Source organism: Primulina tabacum, chromosome 1 (genome assembly GCF_025594145.1).
Source record: "Primulina tabacum isolate GXHZ01 chromosome 1, ASM2559414v2, whole genome shotgun sequence".
Lineage (NCBI taxonomy): Eukaryota > Viridiplantae > Streptophyta > Magnoliopsida > Lamiales > Gesneriaceae > Primulina > Primulina tabacum.
In genome coordinates this window covers 18914917-18933579 of record NC_134550.1, presented here as the reverse complement: position 1 = coordinate 18933579, position 18663 = coordinate 18914917, and the positions used below count along the sequence as shown (strand labels likewise).

Below are 18663 nucleotides of genomic sequence, written 5' to 3'. Positions count from 1 at the left end.
ATAAAAATGAAGAAGCATTTGAGGGAACATCTTGAAATGCTTCAGAACGAGTTCAATAAGCTTGTCCTAAATGCAGAAGTTGCGGGTAGGCTACAACAAGCCGATAAGAGAATTGTCTCTGATCGAATTATAGGATGTTTACAGGCTTATACTAAGCTATGGTCTGTAATGCAACAGCCTATCCTCCAAGACATTGAGAAGCCATTGGTTTCTCAAATGGAGAGTTTTCGAGTACATGACTCTGTACCTGGAGCAGGGGATTCAAATACCCCTAACACAAGTGTTAAGTCGAGATCATATCCAGATGAGCCGACTGAAACAAAAATTGAAACTTCAGATCCCTATTTCGGGTCTTCAAGTCAACCCTTAACCTCGGGGATTGATGAAGGAAAGATAAACCTTAGACCACACAAGATTAAAACGAAGTTTGAAATTAAAGAAAATATATTTTACATATTTTAATGTTTCTAAAAGACGTATCAAGGTGATAAGAAATCAGCTGAAGGTTTTCAAAGTTCTCCGTAAACAATTAAAAGAAGTAGGGAATGAGATCTCAACAGATATGATACAGACACATATCTACTGGTTATGCCAAGAGATAAAGATTGAAGAACAAGTTGTTTCTAGATTAATGATCTAGAAAAAAACAACTCAAGAAAAGAGGAAGGACCACTCTACCATCCACTCGACTCACTCAAGAGATAATGCCAACCACAGCTGGAAAGCAATAAAGAAAAGCTAAGGCAAGAATTTGAAGTCCAGAATTCAAATCCGTAAAGGACTTCTATAAATACCAAGACAGAAGGAAGATGAAGACATTATTCAATCTCTTCATTTTTTTTCAAAATAAATTGTAATATTTTCTCTTAGTAGTTTATGTGTGTTGTAACTCTAACTACTATAGGTAGCTAAGCAAGTTCTTCCTCTTCTACAAGAGGTTACTATGTACTAATAATTTGTTATGTTTGAATAAGAGGACCAACGTTTTTGCCTCTCTCATGTATTATTTTCAAATTGAACTATTTTACTATACACATTGAGATAGGAAACGAAATAGGGTTGTGCTAGGTTCTGTTGAAAGAATCTGCGTTAGGAACCATCTGTTGTGACTGTGTGGTTAGGCTATGAGGAGCAGTCTGTAAAACCGGGTGGATATAACCCGACGGCTCTTTGGTCAAAGAGGTAAACTGTTCAATTACACGGAAGCATGATGGGTCATTTATAAAAATAAATAAATAAAATCGATCATTTGAACATGATATATAGGTTGAAAACCTTACGTAGCTGAATGTCTTTAGACTATATGCCTTTAAGAATATGCTCGATAGATGAAACAATGCTACATACCATAATTCTGAGAATTAAGGATATTATTGAAAATTTTAAAAAATTGGGGAGTTAAAACAAAGATTTGAAAGGATGGGGAGTAAGGAGAAAGTTTAGAATGAAGATGAAGAGTTATTGCAAGTTTACCCTTGAATATTTGATACAACAGTTGGGTATATTTTGAGATGATAGTTTGACTAAAAAATTCAGTATTATTCGTGTGATGTGATTTTTTTGGATGGCAGAATTTTCAAGGGTTTTGGAAATTGGTGGTGTTCGAACATTTCTACTTATGAATCACCATGGGGAGTTTTATCTTGTGGAATTTAAATGTTGAACTATACTTTTATCAAGTTTAATTTCTATTTGTTCATGCAAATTTCGAATCCTACATAGAAAAAAAATTGCATGCATGGGTCGTTACAGTTGGTTTCAGAAACTACTAAATTGCAAGGAACTCGAATGATCACCTCTCCAAGTAATAATAATAATATGTCAATCAAATACACAAATTAATATGTCAAAAAAATAGTAAATACACACAGTAATATAAAAACTGGAACAAAGATTCATATTCAAAATATTCAACTATAAAAACAAAAATAAAGATTCATATTCAAAATATTTGACTCTAACAATCTATTAAACATATTGATTACAATATTTATTTTTGATCTTTGTGATATATTTGATATGGAAAATAACTTTCAAATTTTTTTGGAATAAAATAACTTTCAATTTTAAGAATGTTAGAAAATTATTCATACTTGGTTATTGAAACACTTTTTTTTATTATTAATAAAAAAATTGAAAAGAGTGAGAATGAAATAACAAGTAAAGCACACAAAAAAAAGGCAAAAGAAAAAAAAATCAAAATAAACGGATTTCTTTTTTCTTTAGATTATTTATAGGGTCTCTATGATTATTAGACATATAAAGCTAAAGTTCCTTAAAAAATACATAATAAATTAATACAATTAAAATTTTATCTCAAATTTAATCAATCACACCAAACATATTATTATTTATTAAATATTATTTTACATCTTATTCAAATATTTTAATAATCACAATATTATTTATTCATATAATCCCATCAATCAAATTAAATGTACTTACTATTATAATAAATTTTATTAAAATGTAAACAGTACCTCTACAATTTTTTCTTCCTATTAAATACACACTTGTATTTTTATATATAACTACAATTTCAAAACACATAGACTACTCTATTTAAATCATTCTGTCCTATATCTACTACAAATACTATATATGGCGGTGTCACCTGCGTTCAACATCCAATCAAATTCTCTGAGTTGAATATAAAATATACTTTATGGAGAATAATAATTTCAGTTTAAAATGCGAATAACATTGTAGCCACTTTTTTGGAGTTGAATGATAACAAGTTTCCAGGACAAGAAAAATGAGAAAATCACGACCACCATCAAGTTTCCAAGGGATTGTATGAGTTTCTTTATTACATTTTCATAGCATTGAGTACCCGTCAAGATTATTTCCTTCACTAGCGTGATTATCGACAATCTGAAAGTAAGTCATCATCGGACGACAGTATACAAAAACAAACTTCACCTAGAAGTATACTAATCTAGCTAGTGACTTCAACAGTTGTGTAACCACTCTCAATCGACAACTTCACGGCATCCAAAACAAGTTGTGTCTTCCTGCTTAGTGTTGGCCACTTCTTCTCAGGTTTCCCACCATGAAATTTGATGCTCTGAACCAGTCCACAGAACTCCTTCACCATAAGAGCTTCCTGAGGAAGATCTGTCATAACTATGTGCTCACTCGGTTTCGGCTCCCATCCTGTCACAAGCTCTGTAAATCCTGATTTCACAGCTGTAGTAAACGAAGCTTGTTTCTCCTCAAATGGGACCACAAAATCATGAAAATGCAAATTTCCATTTGTTCCTACAACCGTCACATCCATTGTCAAGTTAGCCAAGAAAGAACAATGAAATGTAGCTACCTTTCCATCTTCCCAGTGCAGAGAAGCACTGCACGCTAAAATGACTCCTGCATTGTTCACAACAGCGCCACGTAATGCAAGTATTGATTTTGGCAACTCGAAATCAGTAGCCCACAAGATTGACCGGATGCAGTACCACCCAGCATCTCCAAGAGCACCAAGAGCATCAAACTCCGGTTTGACACGAATGTCATTCTCCAAAAAGTCTTTAGTCGCTGCAAACGTAAAACAGCTATGAACCTGCACCAAAAAGGATAGAATTTGACTGATATTCACATAAAACCAAGAATATTACTAGCAAGTAGAATGTTTCATCACTTTACATGATAGTTACTGTATGTTTGATTTCATAGCATGTAGTTCAAGAGGAGGAATTCAATTAAACAGAACTGCAAAAAAAAAAAAAAAATGATCTTGTTCCAATATCAGCTAACCTCCAACACTTCTTATATACAGAGAGACAAAATCCTCACGACCAGTATTAGATGATGAAAATACACATGGAAAATGTGATGCACTCTTTTCCATCGTGAAAGTTTGAAGCTATTTATATTGCATTTAACATAAATTCATAGGCAACTAGATTTCACATCCTCAGTACTTTCACAGATGTTTGTGAAACAAGTGATAACTGGATAGTCTCGGCAATGCCTGAATTTCCACATCATCCACCATTCCACCTTAAGGTGATGACAATCATTCAGCTAAACAAATGACACATCGTAAAAGTTACAAGAAACAGATCTCATCTAATATAGTGATAAAGTTTGTAAAAATCTAATAAAATGGACTGTAAGAAAGGCCACAGGCCAGAGTTGAAAGCGACTCTGACGTCCCTCAACCATACCCCAACCATCCATTTTCCTCAAACAAGCATCCACTCCCTAATGAAACGAAGACAATGAGCCACAGGTGCTAACATACACTCCTGCAAATGTAGCCTTGGACATTGAACATATGAAGACAAGACTTTGGTTTTCCTTCTTCCTCCTGTATACGTTCTCTGATTTCCCCATTTCATGTTGGTGTTATGTAGAGAAAACAACAATCTGAAATAGAGAATAGAAAGAGGAAACAATGTTGAAAAACTTGGGTTTGAGGTGTATATGAAATACTTTCCTTTAAGGTTTTATTTGCTCTCGTGTCTCAAAGTTTGCTAATGAATTTTATCAACAAATTACCCCCAAGATACAACAACAACAACAAATCATTCTACACAATAATGTAGCAATCATATTGAGTTGAAAAACATATATTTATAGATCTATAGAATTATTTATGAAGAGTAGTTGTTTTTTGTGAATCAATGTGTACTTATTAAACAATGCAACCGTTACAAGACACCTTTCATTTAAATAACTGAAAAGAGAGGCAGCAAAAGGAAAAAATAATCAATCAAGAGACACAATGATTCAGAAAGAAACAAAGAGATTGCTCTGGACGCTGCCTACAATCCCCCACTAGATTGTAATATTTTTTCCAAACTAATTATGATAGATTTGCACATACAAGAAGGTATCTTTCGATTTTAACCTTCAACATTGTAATATTTTTTCCAAACTAATTATGATAGATTTGCACATACAAGAAGGTATCTTTCGATTTTAACCTTCAACTAGTGAAATACTTCAAAGTATTTGCAAGACGATAGTGAGCTTTTGCTTTGAATTTCGTCTTTTAAGAAAATACCAGAGATAGGTGAAGTTTCAAATTATGTCTCTAGCTATTTGAGACATGAACTTTATTAAGAGTACTATGTACTCAATCTCAACCACATAGCTTTTAACACCGAGCATCTTAGAATGGATCAAGGGACTAATAATATCTCGGTGTCACACCCCGAGATCGGGGTCGGTCGACATCTGGCATTTTTTAATAATCACACAATTATAAAACAATAAGTCTCACGAGTACAAAATTTCCAAATCAATCTATTTATTCATAAATAGAAAACATTGTCTTGACAACTCCGAAATAATGACAAAATGTTTTACAGCAGTGGAATGTAAAACATTAACTATGGTGCGGAAGTATACAACTTGAAATAAACTAATAACTAAAATGAAACTTAAATATTGATAGTGATCTTCTCTTTCCTTACCATCCCCAGAACTGAGTTTGTTCTTCATCCTCTAAATGATCTTCATTCTTATATGAGAGGTGGAAGGGTGATATGGTTGTCATTCAGAAAGCAGAAATATTCCTCCTAGCCTTTAAAATCATATTTTTCCAACAAAAACAATAATAGCATATATATACATAAATATTCTTATTTTTCAAGATTAAACAACATCAGAATTACGCAATGAACATATTATGAATTTTATGGCTAACAGATATCAATCCCCTATATGTTCTCTCCTATGAGGAGTGAGTTTATTAATTAGGAATATTCAGAATATATATTCCTACCGTTAGTTTTCAAAGTTCCAGTGCTTCGGAAATACATATTTCAGAAATCATATTTTAACATATATAATACATATATGTTGGTCGATTTTAAAACATATATATATATATATATATATATATATATATATATATATATTGTAACATTACGAAAATTTGAAGGTCCACGTGAACCACATACATGCAAGTTATCAAATTCCTTATGTATTTTATTAAATTGTTTTAATGCATGTTTATTGCATGAATATGTGTTTTAATTCATGGTTTATTAAAGTTTCATGCATAAGGACTTTGAATAGTTTCGCGCTCGAACGAGGAACGGAGACCGGGGATAATTAAGGAAAAATGTTTTTATTGTATAATTATTTTAAATTATTTAATATATGTTGTATTTAAGTATGATTTTTGAAAATGATCTTGGTTGGGTATTTTTCTCGCCGGATCATATTTTAAACCGGTACGCAAAATTTACCGAGTCGGGGGATTTTTTGAGTGCTCGGACAATATTTTCAAAAACGTACCACGAAATATTTTTCGGGAGTGTTATTGGGCTTGACGGGTTTATTTTATTGCTTAATGGGCCCAAAACCTTTTTAACTCTTTTAATTATTTTATTGGCCCATTAAGGTATAATTATTTGACCTAAAACTCATTTATCAAACCCTAATCTCCTACGCAAGATTCGGCCGCCCCTCCCCCATGGCAGCAGCTGCCATTCGAACCTTCTTTCAGCAAACCATCGAAATATCTCAAGGTCTTTTGATAGAACTTCTTCTTAGTCTCCCCGGTGCACGTTCTACGTGATTGTAGCAAGGTTTTGAGCGTATTATACAGGCACGCCCTATACTTTCTTTTCTCATCAATCACACCATGATATGTATTTTGGATGGTTTTTGCATGATATTATATTGATACAACGTTGGCATTGAAGTACTAGAATTCTACACGAAAACATGCATGATTATTGACTTGAAACTCACGTTTTCTTGGTGCTTGTGCAAGGGGGCTGCTAGGGCTAGGTGTTAAGGGCTGTACAAGTCGAGGGTTAAGGCGTTAAGGCGCTGGGATCACGAGCTGGTCAAGTCTTGCTGAGGGCCAATCGAGTTTAGGGTATTCATGTGATGTATGGGACTAGTTCGGGCTTTGGGAGGAGGACCGGTTGTTGGGGAGTTGAACCGAGCCACGGTGAAGATCCTAAGGGGTCTGAGACGTGGTCTTAGATGGCTCAACCACGGCTGGACACAACCTAGGAGTTGGTCGAGGCACATGAAATGAGAAGGCTCGGGTTTGGCTTGTTTTTGGGTAACTCATGCACGTCCGCGTGCATTGTGCTGTAGGCGTGGGTTTGGTTGGTCCAGGAAGGGGTTCACGGCTTGGTCATGGTCCTAGGGTGGTCTAGTTCGGGGCTGGTCCGGCCTAGTGTGGCTAGGTTCGGATAATTGAGGATTTAGTGCACTAGGGTTTGATGGTTATTGCGTTCTGAAAATTACAGCAGCTGGTCGAGGGTTTTCGAGGGCCCTAGGTGGTCTGAATTAAGTGTTTTAAGGGCTGGTCATTTGGTTCAAGTCATGGTTTAAAACCGGGACCCGGTCCAAGTTTTAAAATGAATCGTATAAGCTATTGAATGGGCTCGAGTTCACGTCTAGGAAATGATTATAAATATGTTTTGAGGTGTTTCATGTAGTTTGGTTGGCTTCGGGTCGAAATTCTGAGGTCCAGGGGTAAAATGGTCAATTAGGGTTTCCAGCGACAAAATGGTCATTTTGCACCTGATTCGAGTTTTTAGTCATGGCAGCACCCTAAACACGATTTGACACGTTTTTAAATGTATATGTTATCATGAATATGACTTTTTAAGTAAATATGAGAATACGCTGCATGCTTGATTTTAAGAAAATTTACGTATATACATGATTTTTATAAGAATGAATATGATGACATGTTTTAAGGAAGGGAGTTGGTTGTGACTAAATACGATGATACGATAATACGATGACATGTAAGGCCAAAGCTCAGCGGATGGGTAATACTTTTGCTGATGTCCCCGGCGGTACCGCGGTTAGACGTAGATGGATCCATCGACTAATACGATGATACGAAAGTCGCAGCTAATGAATGAAATTCAACTAAAGAAAACGAACAAGTATATGATGATATGTCGAGACATATTTTGACACGCTATGCTATGATACGTCATGTTTAAGCTCACACTTTTAAGATCATGAAACGTATGTTGATTAGGGTACTTTTCACTGTCGCATGTTATGTATATGTACTTGTTATAACGGTTCAGGCATGTTGAGTCTTTAGACTCACTAGGTGTGATTGATGCAGGTTATCTTTCGGTTGAGGAGACTGGAGGCGTTGAAGACTGAGTAGGCTGAGCTGGGAGCGCACTGGATAACCCGAGGACCTTGCGTTTTTCCGCATAATATGTTTATGAGACAAGGTTTAAGAAATATGATTAAATGTTTTTGAATCTTGGTTTACGTTGTTGATTTCTTTTTAAGATTTAATTAACTGCAGTTACTTTTTTTCAGAGATTGGATGACCTTATAAAACACCTATTTAACTTATTCAAATGTTTTTGAGCGTGTGTGATTTCCGCTATAGCTTTTAAAAAAAAATTGCTTCAGTAGCACTTTAAAATCAGTAAACTTTTAAAATATAAGTCCACTTACAAAGAACAAGTGTGCCAAAATTTAGATATACAAAAGCAAAAACCCACTCACCGAACAAAATAAGCGTGTAAAAACTTTATCGAATATACATATAGATAAGTCCACTTACAAAGAACAGGTGTGCCAAAATTTAAATATACAAAAGAAAAAACCCACTTGTTGAAAGATGCCCGAAGAACTTGATGGATTTTTTTCTAATCTATCGCCTAAACGGAAAGCCTGTGCTATTCGAATTGGACAGAACTTTGGCTCGATAACTTGGCAACACTCTTTCTCGAAAATTCTGAAGGAACTGCATCAAAGTTTTATTTCTTCTTGTGTCTGGTAGAACTCGAAAATTGAGAGGTTTGGGAGTTATTTTGGTTTGGATTTGAGTGTTTGCTTTGAGGTATTTATAAGTGTGATTTACCACTCCTATTTTAAATTGTATTTATGATTCATTATTTTTGAAATTAATTTTGTCATATTTTCTTATTAGTGAACATTCTAAATTTTGACCAACTTACTTTGCTAATTATAAATATTTTCATAAATATATTTTATTTGATAAATCGAAAATTTGGTCACAGTTCGATCACGGATATCACATTCAATGTCAAACCGATCACATAACATTGACTTGTTCTTACCCATTTAACTACGGAATAGCAATATAACTATTACATAGTTCAGTTACCATCACCGGTGAATCTTTCAAAAGGTTTCCGTCTCATTATGCTAGATGTTTCCTGGACTAAGTCTCTGAAATACCTTAGTCTAGGGATCTACTAGATTCTTATTGGTCCTAACATAAACCACATTGATAACACCATCTATTATCAATTGTTTCACAAATTTAGGTCCCAAACTAATATGTTTAGACCTTCAATATAGACTTTTTTATAACCTCTAGATAATGAATCCTCACTATCACAATATAAAAAATAGATGGCATAGGTTGTGGCCAAAACTCAATATCATATAACAGATTTCTCAATCATTTGCTTACTTGCCTGCAACAGCTAGTGCTATTAACTCACTTTTCATAGTTATACATGTTTGTTTCTTGGAAGCCCAAATATTGCACCTCCTGCAATTTTAAAAAACCAACCAGTTGTGGATTTACTTTCACAGACATTGGTTATCCAACTGGCATCCGAACATCCTTCTAGTACTATAGGAAAATCATTACAAGATAACCATATTTATGGTTCTTTTAAGATAACCAAGTATTTTCCCAATTGCATTCGAATGTTCGACACTTGGGTTACTCGTGAATCGTGACATTCTGCATACTACAAATGCTATGTCTGGCCTTGTACAATGTGAAGCGTACACTACATCAAGATACCAATTACACTAGAATATTCTAGTTGTGCAAGGCCAGACATAGCATTTGTAGTAATGTGAAGCGTACACTACATCAAGATACCAATCACACTAGAATATTCTAGTTGTGCTACTGCTCGGCCTGAATTTTCTAGTAATTTGATGCTAGTATCATATGGAGTATTAGCTTCTTTAAATTTTAAATGACTAAATTTAAGAAGCACCTTCTCAACATAATGAGATTGACACAACGAGTAACCTTCACCAAATTTTTCATCTTAAAATGTGAGATTATATATTTTTTAGTATCTTTTATCCCTTGCATATTTGTTCCAAATGTAACCAAGTCATAAAATAACACCAAGGTTGTAAATGGCAGGAGGCGGTGGCGGGGCGGTCTACCGCCTAGGCCACTCAAAATACCATTACACTCACAAATCATAGTTGTTAGAGGCGCGATGTGAACCAAGGAGCAAAGGGCTCTTGGAGCCTGAGGCGCAAACTGCAAAGCGAGGAACACACCTTATTGAAGCAAGAAGCGCTATTAATTTTTAAAAAAAAAACATATTTATATACTATATCATCATATGACAAAAAATGCTATTATTGAAATAATTAAGCTTTCCAAAGCGAAAATTCAACAAAAAAATCATTTTTTTTGTTTGATGATTTGGAGACCCTTAGTTGTCGTTGTTGCGCTTCTTATTCTTTAGGATGCTTGCTGTTGTTGGGGATTTGATCGTTGTTGCCCTGCTTCTTATTTTTTAGGGTTTATGCTTTGGGCTTTTTTCTAAACCAGCTTTGGGCTCTAGGCTTTGAAGCCCATTTTTGTTAAAAAAATAGAGAAGCTGGGCCAGCCTTCACTCAAAATACATAATCGTCATTTTCTTGCTTCAAGCAAGCCTTGCGCATTGCAAGAGGCATGCGCCTGAGAGGTCTGCACCTGGGTGGTTACCTAGCGCGTAGGGTGAGCCTTGCGCCTAGGCGCAACCAGACCCACGTTTTTTACAACTATGTCACAAATATCAGTATGAATGATATCTAATATTTGTGTATTTCATTCAGCCTTTAGAAATGTTTTCTTCGTCATTTTTGCTTGTATGCAAATTTCAACAATATTGGCAATATTTACTTTGATTTCTTTCTTGTACCTGCAATCACTTAGTCGAAGACCTTTCTTTCATCAAATAAAATATTTTCCAAAGAACTTTTTCAGGCCATTTCCCGACTTCTTGAACTTCTTGTCATTATTTACCTTTAAGTTATTTTTGAACTTGCTTCGGAAATATTAACTTTAGAAGATTCGTTGACATTTCCCTTAGGATCACGAAACTTAGTCTCTTCTTCGATCCTCAAATGTCTTTGCAAGTTCTCCAAAGTTATATCATTTTTGCTATGCAAAAGTTTCTTTCTATAACTATTCCAACTTCGGGTAATTTAGAAACAATAGTCCCCACTTGAAATGATTCAGAAATGTTCACTTTCAACTCAAGAAGCTTGGTAACAATGAGTTGCAGTTCATATATTTGATAAAAAATGGATTTTGTATCAGTCATGACAAATTCAAGATAACGAATTTGTCTGTACCTTATTTTTCAGTCTTATATGGGTACTCAAGTGCATTCCAGATTTACAGTGGAGATTCAATTGAGCTGTAGATATCATAGTCTATTGGAGAGAGTGTTGAGAATGTGATCACGGCATATCACCATTTCCTCTCCGTTGACTGGTTCAAAATCATCATCTTTCGATTCAAGAAGTGGCTCCAACTTTGGATCAAGATAATAAGCAATCTTTGGAACAGTAAGCAGAAAGAATAATTTTCCTTTCTAGTGGGTAAAGTTGGTGTCGTCGAATCGATCAAGTTGAACACTTGGATTGAGAAAATAAGTCATTTTTTTTCGTTTTCCATCGCATAAAAAGGTAAAACCTTAAAGATTGTTGGTGTTAAGTAGAAAAAACAATAATCTGAAACAAAGAATAAAAAAGAAACGGTGTATGAAAAACTCGGGTTTGAGACAGCATAACGCGGGGCTGTAGCGATATGGCTTCTTTCCGGAATCAGCCGGACAGATAGAGGAGTACGGGTGCGCTCATAAATGGGCCCCCCACGCTCCTTCTGAGCCAACCAATTACAATCTCTTACATTTCAAGTTCTTGAATGGTGGAAACCAGATTATGCCTCAACCTTTACAAGTGAAGAAAATTCTCGAATTCATGTATAGCACTCAAAATGGAATACGCTTTATTATCAATAAAATTGCATCTTCAAGAATAATAATCGATTACTGAGAGCAGAAAATGAACGCACCGACTTGAGTTCCCCAAACAGAGAGGAATCAGATAGAAATTCCTTCATCTTAAAAGTCCTGGGATTATGCATCCACATGGTACCGTCCATGATCTGAACCCCACCTGATTCGCACGCCTCTAGGATTATATCAAGTTCCTTCACATTGAGCGCCACGGGCTTCTCCAAAAGCAAGTGCTTCTTCTTGCGGGCAGCCCGGACTGCCCAGTCAACGTGGAGGCTAGTGGGCAGCGGTATATATACTGCGTCAACCTCCGGGTCGTCCAATACAGCATCGTAAGATCCGAAAACCTTAGCTGAATCAGGGAAACCGTTTTCTAACGCGAATTTGGAGGCTTTTTCGGAGGAGCGGCTGCCGACGGCGTAGAGGACTGAGTTAGGGGACAGGGTAATCGCGCGTGAGACTTTTCGGGCTATGTCAGCACAGCCCAAAATACCGATTTTGATCGGCGGCGCGGCCATTTCTAAAGCTGTGGGTGGAGAATGTACGAAACGAATAAATAACAAAAATAAATTGGAAAAAATGCAAGTTTAGGAGCAGAGGAATTGAATTGTCGGTTCAGTCAATCCAAACACTTTAATTTTGTTTTTCCCAATTCAGTGTATTTGTCAATTTGATGACCAAAGTAAACGGAAGAATGCTTCCACAAGCACAAAATTCTTCCATTCAATCAATATCAACAATAAAAATAATAATATTTTTAATATAAAAATAATATTATTTTTTTTATAATCGGATTTGATTAGGGCTCTGTAAAACAATTCGGAGATTTCATTTGTGGAATTTGATTCCCCAAATTTTCTTTACAAAAATCCCCAAATCACTTCAGTCCTACTTTATTGTTCTCCCAAGCGAAAGAAGATACATAAATCTTAAAGAGTCGTGAGACAACGTAACGAAAAATTGACGATGAGAAAATAAAATAAAGTATTAAGGGTTAATTCGGATTCTCGAAACTTAACATATTTAAAAAGACAAAAACTTGTGTGGGACAGTCTCACGGGTCGTATTTTGTGAGACGGATCTCTTATTTGGATCATCCATGAAAAACTATTACTTTTTATCCTAAGAATATTACTTTTTATTGTGAATATCGATAGGGTTGACCTGTTTCACAGATAAAGATTCGTGAGACCGTCTCAAAACAGGCCTATTAATTTAAAAAACCAAATGATAGAAATCCATGGCTCCTAAACAGCATAAAGTTAATTAAAAAAATTCAAAACAAAAATAAAATGAAATTTATTAAAAATTTTAAAACAGAAAAATTATTCAATGGAATTAAAATAAAAACTATTAAAAGATAAATGCTTCACATAAAAAAACTATTATATAAATAAATGCAACATGTGCTCCAATATACTAAGTATAATCGATATGGATTATACTAGATATTAATTGGTGGATCTTGACAACTTCAAACATAAGTGTACACCATTACCATCAAAACCAAAAGATCAACAAAAATACTATCAACACAGCACATGTCTATTCATAAAAACCGATAATAATTCTGTAATTCAAGCTTATAGACATTTAGCACCTCTCCACATAATGCATGAATCTTCTTCAAGTCATGAATCTGATGTTTGTGAGAAATATGATTTCCTCTCGCTTCCTTATGAATCTGATGTTTGTGAGAAATATGATTTCCTCTCGCTTCCTTATGAATCTGATGTTTGTGAGAAATATGATTTCCTCTCGCTTCCTTGCACATTCCCCAACTCGATCACGTTTGCAGTACGGAGTGGCTCGAGATTGCTTAATTCATATTTGTCGCCGATCATGGCGTAAGAGATCTGGGAATCCCTGTCATCTGGTTCGCTTCTAAGGCATGAACCTGGATCACAACTCGTGTTAGATATTATTCACAGTCTTTTCAATTGCATGCCTCATCTATAGAAACATACCTTCTTCCACAATTTGATATTTTCTCGATAAATTAGGGATAGAATTAGCTACTAAACTTTGTGTTGGGGAAATATGTGTTTTATATCAAGGTCAAAAGTATTTTCTGGATAAAAAATATGGCCTATACGTATATTGTTAAGAATAGGACTTGGACCTAACTTAATCTGTAAGGTACAACATGCGATAACGTAATCCAAGTGCATACAAATCTAAGAAAAATGGAAATGTTTAATTAAATTACTTTAATTGCATTTATTGAATATGATATAGGCATGTTTATTGTTTAAAATATGATTTTCTATTAGAATACATAAAAATGTGTTTTAAAAGTTATTCGAGACGCGATCGAGGAATAGAGACCGGAGACCGTAAAGGGAAAATATTTTATTAAATGATTATTTTTAATTATTTAATATATATTATATTTAATGTGTTATGTTTGAAAATGGCAAATTTTGAGGTGCTTTTACGCGTCGAGTCGTATTTTAAACCGGTAATCGATTTTCGACGAAAATAAAGACTTTTTGAGAACTCGACTAATATTTTCGAAAACTATCATAAAAGAGATATTTTAACTGCTATCTAATGGGCCTAGTATATCTAGTTTATTGGGTCTAAACCCCTACTCAAGTATTTTATTTAAAACAAGCTTCCAAAATCCTAACCTATAACACAAAACACAAGCACACCAAGCCTCAAAAATACTAGGACTCTCTCCCTACCACACACGGCCACACACACACAAGTCTTCAAGGAATTCTCGTCGTTTTTGTGGCTCAAAAACGCAGCACGTTTCTTCCCAGTCTCTCTGCCAACGTCCCTCGCGTCAAGGATTATTTTTCGTGCAGGCACGCCTTAATCTTTCTTCACTCATCGTTTATACCATGTTATATGTGTTAATACATGTGTGCATGAAAACTTGATTTACTTTCTTTTATTTTCGTTTTCATGGCAAAACTTGAATTTTTATGTTTTTAAACTCATGTTTATGATGCACAAAGGGGCTGCCATGATAGGGCTATAGGAATGGACGTTTTGCAACATGTTTAAGGGTCCCTAGATGTATGGCCAAGGGATGGACAAGGTAGCGGGACATGCTGAACAAAAATCGGGTTGTAAGGGGCTAGGGTTTTCGGTTTTTGCTTCCTAGGAGAGCGCGACCACCAGCTGCTGTAGGTACATGTTTAAGGGGACTAATAGGGTTTAGTCATGATCCTAGGCTGATTGAGAGAAGACTGGTTCGAAAGGAAAGGGTTGTAGCGTGAGGCTAGGGCACGCAAGCCATGTAAGGATTGGGTTTGGGGGGCTGTGGGTTCTAGGATCTTTAAGCTCGGTCCAGCAGAGTCTCTAGGGGTCGGTAATGGTGATAAGAGGTTTGGTTAGGGTCTGGACATGGTGGTTAAGGGCTAGGATCAAATGGCTTGAACTTGGCTAGGCCTAGGGTTTGGTTTGAAATCGTGAAGAATTTCCAGCAAGGTTCTAGGCTTTTTCAAGGGTTCTAAATGGTTTGATTTGGGTTGTATAGGGTATGGTTAGGTGTTAATAAGTTATGGTTCAAGTTCGGTGACGTTTGGTTAAGTTTTGAATCAATTCGTGTTATAATCAAGACGTACGTTTAAGTTTTAAAACGAATTAGGAAATTAAACGAGGAGTTTAAGTTTACATCTAAGAAATGTTTATGAGTGTATTCTAAGGTGTTATGCTAAGTTCAGATGGATTTGGGTCGTCGTTGTAAGGTCCAAGGGTAAATTGTGAAAGTTAGGGTTTCAAGAGCAAAACAGTTATTTTACACCTGAAAAATGTTAAACGTCCTGACAATGCCCTGAATGCTGTAATGAATGCTAAAATATTTATTTTGAAAATTTATGTAATTTTATGATGAAAAACGATAATGCTAAAAGACGTATTGCATGTTTGGTTTAAAAGAAAAATGATATATATACATACATATATATATATATATATATGCATGAATTTTTATAAGTGATGAAAATAATGAAAGGTTGAAGGAGGTGACTTGATTGTAACTGATACGATGATATATATGATGATATGTAAGGCCAATGCTCAGTTGACGGGTGAGAGTGTCGCTGATATCCCCGTCGCTTGGTACCATAGTTATACGTATATGGATCCATCGACCTACAACTGATACAAAAGTCACAATTAATAATTTGAATTCAATAAATGGGAAACGTATACGTATATGATGAAAGAAAAAATGATAAGATGAAAGGAAAAAAGGAATTAAAGATATTCATATTCATGAAAAGCTATTTTAATACAAATATCTTTCATTGTTGCTTGTGAATGTATATGTATTACTTGTTATCATGGTTAAAGTTTGCTGAGTCAATAGACTCATTAGGTGTGATCGATGCAGGTGAGCGTTATTATGTTGAGGATGGAGGACTTGATGGTTGAACTAGTTTGGCTGATGCTGCACATAACCCGAAGACCTTTGCTAGTTTTTCGCATTAAGATTACTTTAAAGATTTTACGATTTTTATGCTTTTGAGAGGTTTTGAGAGGATTTAAGAGTTTTGCTATTTTGAAAAATGTTATTTTTAGGTTTGGTTTTATAGTTTATGATTTCATGTTTTGAATTATGTTTTTTGGATTTTCAAATAACAGGTTGGTTGGTTTATTTTAAATGTTTCAAAGTATATTTTAAATATATATATATATATATATATATATTTATGTACATTTCGGCCGAAGTTATATATCAAAAAAATTTCTAGCATATTTTAAAGAAAAACGAGTAATAGATGTGTCACAATCCCAAAAGCTGGCTCAAGGAGGGAGAACTGTAGAACCCGTAAATCAGTAGACGTATAAGCCATGCATAATTCTAGATTTTTAAAAATAATTGACTTCATTGCATGATTATTTTAAATGCATTTCTTTGAAGTTAATTATTTATTTTTTTCAGTTCAGTAGTTTGATTTTTAGCATTTCAGTTATTTCATCGAGGTCGGACTGGAGTTGGAGTTTTGAGATAGAATTTAAGATTTGAGAAATATTTCCAGAAGTTAATTTAGCTAGCAAGTAAGTTCATTTAAGTTAAAAAGAAGGTGTGAGGATTTAATTTAAGTTGCTTGAGGTGATTAAGAAATAAGCCCATTTAAGTTGCTTAATTAAGGGGTTAGCTCACTAAATTAATTAAAAGATTAGTAAGGCTTTTAAGGATTATTAGTTGACTAGATAATCAACATCTCCTCTATCTTTTTTTTTTAAAATTTCGGCCCCCCTTAGATTTTTGATCAACTCATTTGCCAACTCACCCTTGACCAATTCTTTGCCATCTTTTAGCATGCTAATAATTCCAATTATCTATCAACCTCCATTTATTAATTAATTAGCATGATCCTAGTCTAGATTAGGATGGAAATAATCGGCCACTACACCTAGCAAGCACCAACAAATCAATTGATATCAAACTAGAATTCAAAATTCAAATGAGAAGACTTAGTCTTGATATGATCCTATTATAGTGCACCCTTCTCCTCACCTTCATAACCATCATTTATCCCCTCTCCTTTTCGAAACTTAGAGTGTATTCAGATTAGAAAATCGTGAGCCATAGCTAGGGAGAAAGGCAAGAAAAATCGAGAGCCAAGAAAGGTAGAGAAGCAAGCAACTCCGTCTCCTCCGCGCCGTCTCGTCTCTTCTTTTCGTTTCTATTTCAAACGATAACCAAGGCATGTCTAGATCCTTTCAAAACCTCAATCAAGTCCTATTATCATATTTTTAACGTTACATGATCATAATTTTATAGCATAACCGAAATATATCAAGAATTTTCAGAAAAATACAAAGTGCAGATTTCGGCCCCTTCATGATGCTCTTCACGGTTGTGCTTGTTTGTGTATATTCAGGTGGATGGTTCGACTCCAGGCTCCCAAGGCGACATCTATACACGTAATAGGATGCATTAGGATCAGATTTGTCCGTTCGTTCAAGCCCCTGGTTGCTGGAAATTCAGAAATGGACAGCAACCTCTCATTTGGTCCATTATGAGTTTCGAAATTCAGTTTTGATGGCAAGGAGGAAGGATCTAATCTTGGCTGCCCCAAGGGCCTATAGCCATGGTTAGATCACTCCCCTAGCATGTCTAAGACGTGACTAAGTCGCCCTTTTTGGTGGCTTGGTCCATGGCTCATCGGTTTTAATAAAAACATCACAACAGCCCCATGTCCCTTCGGCCCCTTCAAATTTCAGCATATGCATTTCGGTTTTGGGTTGCTTGGTATGGATCTTGGTTGGCCTATGGCCCATAGCCACGGTTCATACCATGCTCTTAGATGTCTGGATCGTGCCATGGTCAATCAAATGGCCACTGGAATGACGCAAGACATCGATCAAAGCAAAACACTACACACGCATGCACGTTGGTTCTCGGTTGGAGTTTCGGTTGAGTTATGGTGTGACGCGGATTGTGGCTGGACTAGGGCCCTTAGCCATGGTTCAAATCACTCCTTGGGATGTTGGTAAGAGTCTCTGGTTGGTGGTTCACGCCTCCAATGGCCGGTAGTCTCAAAAACAACACAAGTTACGCAATGGTACAGTTGCTGGAATTTTACAGCAAGTTGCTGTGTCGGTTCGGTGGCTCGTTCGAGTTCTCGGTTGGCTTTTAGCCTATGGCCTTGGACTGGACAGTGCCCCTTTGAGTTGGGAAGGTTGTGTTTTTGACCGTTCGTGATTCGGATCATTTTTGAGG

At 35.5% G+C, this 18663-nt stretch overlaps 1 protein-coding gene across 1 annotated transcript; it reads right to left on the bottom strand.

Moving 5' to 3' along the window:
• Positions 1-2659: 2659 nt before the first annotated feature.
• LOC142542650 (putative oxidoreductase At4g09670) lies at positions 2660-12651 on the bottom strand. The gene is made up of 2 exons (XM_075649404.1): positions 12029-12651; positions 2660-3559 (listed from the first exon to the last, which is right to left on the bottom strand). The coding sequence occupies exons 1-2, from the start codon at positions 12488-12490 to the stop codon at positions 2939-2941; spliced, it is 1083 nt and encodes a 360-aa protein (XP_075505519.1). The 5' UTR covers positions 12491-12651; the 3' UTR covers positions 2660-2938.
• Between the last annotated feature and the right edge of the window lie 6012 nt (positions 12652-18663).